Source organism: Sapajus apella, unplaced genomic scaffold (genome assembly GCF_009761245.1).
Source record: "Sapajus apella isolate SASKATOON/1434 unplaced genomic scaffold, GSC_monkey_1.0 scaffold62, whole genome shotgun sequence".
In the NCBI taxonomy this organism is placed as follows: Eukaryota; Metazoa; Chordata; class Mammalia; order Primates; family Cebidae; genus Sapajus; species Sapajus apella.
The window spans coordinates 15,432,948-15,440,196 of record NW_022437002.1 but is presented as its reverse complement, the minus strand read 5'-3'; the positions used below and the strand labels follow the sequence as shown (position 1 = coordinate 15,440,196).

Below are 7,249 nucleotides of genomic sequence, written 5' to 3'. Positions count from 1 at the left end.
GACACATGTATCCCTCGACGGCCGTGTTGTCAGTAAGCTAGAAGCGGCCCATTGCCCTCCAAATGGGAAAAAAAAAGAGAAAAACCACCAAAAAAAAAAAAAAAAAAAAAAAAATTGCAGGGGCCGGGCAGTGGCTCATGCCTGTAATCCCAGCACTCTGGGAGGCTGGGATGGGAGGCCAGGAACTCAAGACCAGCCTGGCCAACGTGGTGAAACCCCATCTCTACTAAAAAATACAAAAATTAGCCAGGCATGGTGGCACGTACCTGTAGTCCCAGCTACTCAGGGGGCCGAGGCAGAATTGCTTAAACTAAGGAGGTGGAGGCTGCAGTGAGCCAAGATGGCATCACTGCACTCCAGCCTGGGCAACAGAGTGAAACTCCATCACTCTGTCTCAAAAAAATAAATAAATAAAATAAAATAAAAGAATCTGTGTAATGTTTGTTTCCCTTACAAGTCTGGAAGATCCAATGAGGTAGAAGCCATGTCTATATATTGTTTCTTTTTCTTTTTTTTTTTTTTTGAGATGAAGTCTCATTCTGTCACCCAGGCTGGAGTACAGTGGTGCCATCTTGGCTCACTACAACCTCCACCTCCTGGGTTCAAGTGATTCTCCTGGCTCAGCCTCCCGAGTAGCTGGGATTATAAGCACATGCCACCACACCAGGTTACTTTTTGTATTTTCAGTAAAGATGGGGTTTTGCCGTGTTAGCCAGCATGGTCTTGAACTCCTGACCTCAGGTGATCTACCTGCCTCAGCCTCCCAAAGTGCTGGGATTACAGGCGTAAGTCACTATACCTGGCCTATACATTATTTCTTGCTGTAACCCTAGCACCTACCACAGTGCTAAAACATACTAAGTATTCTAATAATAATTGTTGAATACATGCATGAACAAGGAAAACTAATCTCACAAGCTATATTTATTTCTTCTTTGTTTCTAGTTATTCTTAATTTCTTACCAATAATTTCTAATTTTTCACTCTTTTATCAACACGGTTTTTGTTGCTAGAGTTCCTGTCCTTTATTCACTTTATCTTTCAATCATTTATGGAAAAACTAAGCTATTCTACTTTGTTTTTTTTCCTTTGTTTCCACAAACACTGTTTTTACCAAGTTTTCACTAGTAGCTTCTTTTTTATTGTTCCTGGAATGCGGGGGAGTCCAAATGGGGGTTCTAACAGATTTGCTTTAGGTTCCATTAGCTTTGTTTCAGAAAGAACAGTGTTATGGAAAGAAAGTATTGTGATTTGATAGCTCAGACTCTGAGTGAGCTTCCTCCTCTACAAAATACCACCTAGCCCAATGGTGTGTGAAAGCACCTTGTAAAAAGTAATGGGGATAAATGCACAGATTAGTAATAACAAAGTGTTGCTGTTTACCTTGCTTCTTTGAGTCAGAAGAAGTCCTGCACAGCCATTCACTGCAGTTTTTTTTTTTTGCTCATACCTGTTTAGTTGGCAGAGTTGGAAATGTCCTCACATAAAGCCAGAATCTGTCTTTTAGATATCTTGACCCACTCTTAAAAGTCTGTGGTCTTGAAAATATCTAACCCACTTTTTGTTTTACCTCCTAAGGTCACACAGGGAGAATGTGACCCTCTGCCAAATGAGAGTCTATTATTAAACACGGGGTAACAGCCCCGAGTCTTTGCTTCTCCAGAATAAACATCTTCGGGTTCTTTAAGTATGTCTCAAATAGCATGGTTTCAAGTTTCCTCACTATTTTATATCTCAGATTATGTGGCCAGGAATGAATTCTGGCTGGTCTGCTTTACAACTTAAAATGTGGGGACCAGAATGGAACATAATACTCAGGTGAGGTCACAGATTCAGATTCTCCTAGGTTATACTTGCTCCATGACTTTCTCACCTGTGCTGCTGTCCAAACACATTTCCCATGCTATCCTCATAAGCTGGCTTTTTTGGACACATACAATTATTCAGTTAGTCCTGTCACATCGGATAAATTCAGCCTATTATTCTATGGTGAAGCTTAGAGTGTTGTTTCTTCTAGTAAATCTCTCTAGTTTGATTTCCATGCTAACTTGTTCAGGATGCCATCAAGTCCTCACTGAATTCCAAACAGAACAAAGGCAAGGTAAGCATACATACATTCACTCAACAAATTTATAAAAAGCCTGGTACATCCTAGGCACTGGGCTAGGTCCTAAGGATACAATGAAAAGCAAAAACTTGCATTCCCTGCTTTCATAAAACTTACTCTATAATGAAGGACAAAAAGATCAATCAAATAATCATTCTAACTATTGTATTATTACAAACCAAGTAAGTGCTCCAAAGGATAAGAATGTGGTTCCACAAAAACAAGTAATAGCCAGGTGCGGTGGCTCATGCCTGCAATCCCAGCACTATGGGAGACCAAAGAGGGTGGATCACCTGAGCCTTAGGAGTTTGAGACTAGCCTGGGCAACAGGGCAAAATCTTCTCTCTACAAAAAATTACTAAAATTATTTCTAATTTGGGTGTGGTGTCATGTGGCTGTAGTCCCAGATACTCAGAGGGCTAAGTTGGGAGAATCACCTGAGCTCAGGGAGGTTGAGGCTTCAGTGAGCCATGATTGTACCACAGCACTCCAGCCTGGGTGACAGAGCAAGACTCCATCTCAAAAAAAAAAAAAAAAAGAAAAAAAAAGAAAAGCGTTGATGGGCTCCAGAATCTACATTTTAACAAGGTCTCCAAGTGATTCTTCTACATTAACATTTAAGAATCCCTGAATTAGGCTGGGTGTGATGGCTCATGCCTGTAATCCCAGCACTTTGGGAAGCCAAGGCAGGTGGATCACCTGAACTTAGGAGTTTGCGACCAGCTTGGGCAACGTGGTGAAACCCCACCTCTACAAAAATTAGCCGGGCTTCATGGGGGGTGCCTGTAATCCTAGCTACTTGGGAGGCTGAGGCAGGAGAATCACTTGAGCCTGGGAGATGGAGGCTGCAGTGAGCTGAGATTATGCCACTGCACTCCAGCCTGGGTGAGAGTGAGACTCAGTCTCAAAATAAATAAATAAGAATCCCTGAATTAGTTCTCAGAGCATCCACACTCACACGGAGTTTCACATCCTCAATATTAATCTCCCTTGAGTCTGAAGTTCATGACTCTCAGTAGTCTGGTAAGGAAGACAAAGTAGAGTTTTGGAGTCAGAGACCTGGGTTCAAATCTGGTTCTATCATTTGCTATCTAGGTAACTTTGTACAAATTACTTAATTTTTCCAAGCCTCAGTTTCTTCGTTGATAGCATGTGGATAAAAATCTTCATAGGCCAGATGTGGTGGCTCATGTCTATAATCCCAGCACTTTGGGATGCCGAGGCGGGCAGATCACGAGGTCAAGAGATCGACACCATCCTGGCCAACGTGATGAAACCCTGTCTCTACTAAAAATACAAAAATTAGTTGGGCGTGGTGACGTGAGCTTGTAGTCCTAGCTACTTGGGAGGCTGAGGCAGGAGAACCGCTTGAACCTGGGAGGCGGAGGTTGCAGTGAGCCGAGATGGTGACACTGCACTCCAGCCTGGTGACAGAGCAGGACTCCATCTCAAAAAAATAAATAAATAAAAGGAATATCTTCATAGGAATGTTGTAGCAATTAAACGGGAGAGGAAGGCTATCATTGTCTGGAACATTTATTGAGGCCTACATACCATTTATATCAAGATAAATAAAACATTACCAGGCACTGTGCTACATACCATATATACCAGGATAAATGAAGCATGGTCCATCTCATTAATCTGTTGCTTTTCTTGTACCTGTCCCTTTGTGATAAAGGTCTGATTTTTTTTTAAGTCTTTTCTAACCCTTGTGCTGTCTTCTGTTAACACACTCCCACAAAATAATGTGGATTATTTCCCCTCCTGAACTGGCTAAAATCTCCCTGCCACTATACGTCAAAGCCCTGAGCCTCCAGCATGGCCTCAAGCTGCTCTTCTCCAGCCTTTTCTTTCACCAATCCCCCTTCAGTTAAAAGCACATATTCTAGTGTTAGAGCTCCTAGGATCAAATACTGGTTCCATTGATTATTAACTATATGGCTTTGGCAGAGATTTACACTCTCTATGCCTCAGTTTCCTTGTCTGTGAAACAGGGATAATAAAAGTGCTTATTTTAGGATAATTTCTGAGTATCAGATGATACTCAGTAAGCATTCAGTAAGTGTTAGCTATTCTCATTGTCACACTGCATCCACACTGGGAGTTGCTTCCTCTTAGTTCTCTGAAGGCTCCAATGGGCTTCTTCTCACCTGAAGATCTCACCATTCCCTTTGCCTGCAATGCTCTCTGCCTCTTCTTTTAGATAACTTCTACCTGTTCGTCAGGTTTCAGCTTAAATGTCATTCTTTTGAGTCTCCTGATCCACAACCCCTTGTCTTGCCACTTCTTTTTTGTTTTTTGTTTTTTTTTGAGACGGAGTTTCACTCTTGTAGCCCAGTCTAGAGTGCAACGGCGCGTTCTCAGCTCACAGCAACCTCCGCCTCCCAGGTTCAAGCGATTCTTCTGCCTCAGCCTCCTGACTAGCTGGGATTGCAGGCATGCACCACCATGTATGGCTAATTTTTGTATTTTTAGTAGAGACGGTGTGGGTGGGTGTATTTCACCATGTTGTCCAGGATGTTCTCAATCTCTTGACTTCGTGATCCACCCACCTCGGCCTCCCAAAGTGTTGGGATTACAGGTCTGAGCCACCACGACCGGCCCCGACTTCTTTACAAGGTAGGTTAAGAATCCCTGTTAAGCACCCTAATTCACTCCTTTACAGCACTTATTAATCTAATTCAATCCTTGTTTACTCCATAAAGATAGGGAGCATGTCTGTCTTACACTGCTCTGTATCCACCTTGATACTTGGCACAATTCTGACTCCATAGAAGCACTTGTAAAAAAAATATTTCAAGTGTGTGATGAATGAATGACTTTCTAAATCTGACTATGCCCAATCGTTCTCTCTTGGGATCCTAACAGCCTCTAAAAATCAATCACTTTATAACACCCAGGGATAGAACTCTTCAATCTCTTTACCTTCTGATAAAATTTTCAGAAATGCAAATCAGGAACTTAAAAAATGCTTAACTTTTGGCTGGATGAGACTCCCAGGATTGTGTGTCTTGACTTGAAATTACTTTAGATCTGCAATGCTCTATATAGTAAAGAGTACCATATGGGGCTACTGAGCACTTACAATGTTGCTAGACCAAAATGGGATGTGCTGTAAGTGTAAAATACAACACTAGATTTTAAAGACTTAGTATAAAAAAGAAGTTAACTATCTCATAATGTTTTGCATTTTATTACATTTTGAAAATGGGAGTTTTGGGTTAAATATGTAATTAAAATTCATTTGTTTTTTATTTTGTATGTGGCTATGAGAAAACTTAATATTACACATGTGGCTTGCATTAGATTTCTACAGGATGGTGCCATTCTAGACTATCTGCCTAAAAGATATGTTGTATTTCCCCACAACAGCCCTCCACTTCCTTTCACTTTAATATATAATGAAACACTCTGAATTGTTTCGTGGTTTTCCTGTATTACTATTTCTGATTGATTTTGATATTTGATACATGGGCTATTCTACCACCTCTGTGAACATGACTGATTATTTTAAATAAGGCATGGTTTCCTACTATCCTATTCAATGTTGGGTCTTACTACACCAAATCCCAGTGAACTGGAGATTTACCATTCTGCAGTCACTTTACTATTTATACTATAAACAATATGGTTAAGAATACAAAGACTGGAGCCTGGCCAACTGTTTTGGAGTCCAATACTTAATAGCTGTGTAACTTTGTTACTCTTTTTATTTTTCTCAGAGGGAGTTTTGCTCTTGTTGCCCAGACTGAGTGCAATGGCACCTTCTTGGCTCACTGCAACCTCCACTCCCTCAGCCTCCCGAGTAGCTGGGATTACAGGCATGTGCCACCATGCCTAGCTAATTTTGTATTTTTAGTAGAGATGGGGTTTCTCGATGTTGGTCAGGCTGGTCTCTAACTCCTGACCTCAGGTGATTCACCGGCCTCAGCCTCCCAAAGTGCTGGGATTACAGATGTAAGCCACTGCACCCCACCTACTTTGCTACTCTTAATATCTCTGTGCCTCAGTTCCTAAACTAAAAAAAGGAGATAACAGTGTTCACTTCATAGGGCTGAATGGATTAACTGACATTGCTAAAGCACTTAGAATGGTGCCAAGCATGCAGTAAGTATGCAGTAATGAATACTATTTGTATCATTATACACATCCCTCACCCTTACCACCTACTAATATATTGGTACCTTTCCTAGTGGTGGTGTCTTATCCAAATCTGAGATTTTAAGCTCAGATCTTCTAACTCCAAACCGCTACTCCCTGGATGAGTGGCATTTGAGTAAGGTACTTAATCTTTCTCATTTTTCAGTTTTCTCCTCTACAAGAATGCCATCTTCCTTGTGCAAGTCTGAATGACACAACATATATAAGTTTCATTGCATGTTCCTTAGCATCTCACGAATACCTCATATCTCTTTTCTGGTTCATCACATGTGATCCTCACAACACACTATATATTTTATAAAGAAGGAAACAGGATCCGGGAAGACTCGCAGGAGGTTGCACAAATAACTACGTGACAGCGCCAATATTGGAACGAGGTCTCAGTCCGACTCAAATGTTTTTTTCATGAAACTAAAGCAGCTTTTCTAAAAGCATGAGCCCCAGAACTAAATGAATTCAAGCTGTTTATGGCATTCCAATGCTTAAAGAAATGCAAAAACCGGCAAAGTCAATCTACTGCCGCGTTGCCCATTGAAACTGCAACAGAAAATCAAAATACAAGTTTTGTTAATACCACTATCATTAGGTCAAAGAGTGGACGACGCGGATGACATTTCAGTAAACAAAACAAAGCTAAGAGTTACTCCTTTAGCTCCCTGAGGAAACTGCAGACCGCGTTCCATGGTCCGCAGGGTTCCACAGTCGGGCCTTTGGGGCTGGGCAGGCCCCAGCCAAGGTTACGCAGCCCGGCCACCCCACAAACCCAGAGGAGGCCAATGCCACGCCTGCCCGCCGGACCCTCCCCCTCGGATCTCGGGGCCCAGTGCTGCGCCCCTCTGCCCCTCACCTCCGGCTCGGGGCGCTCCGAGGCCATCACACAGCCCTCCCGCGCCGGCCCGGGCCAGCGAGGTTCTCTCTCTTGACCCCTGACCTGGCTACCTCGGCACCCAGCAGGAACCGGAAGTGGGTGGGAGGGCC

The 7,249-nt window shown here is 42.4% G+C and overlaps 1 protein-coding gene across 2 annotated transcripts in view; it reads right to left on the bottom strand.

Annotated features, from left to right (window-relative positions):
• SZT2 (SZT2 subunit of KICSTOR complex) overlaps window positions 1-7,242 on the bottom strand; it is a 56,171-nt gene extending 48,929 nt beyond the window's left edge. For both annotated transcript variants that reach the window (XM_032247220.1, XM_032247221.1), the window contains exon 1: window positions 7,119-7,242. In XM_032247220.1, coding sequence (XP_032103111.1) covers window positions 7,119-7,145 — 27 coding nt within the window. In that variant the 5' untranslated portion in view covers window positions 7,146-7,242. The remainder of the gene's footprint in view (window positions 1-7,118) is intronic.
• Between the last annotated feature and the right edge of the window lie 7 nt (window positions 7,243-7,249).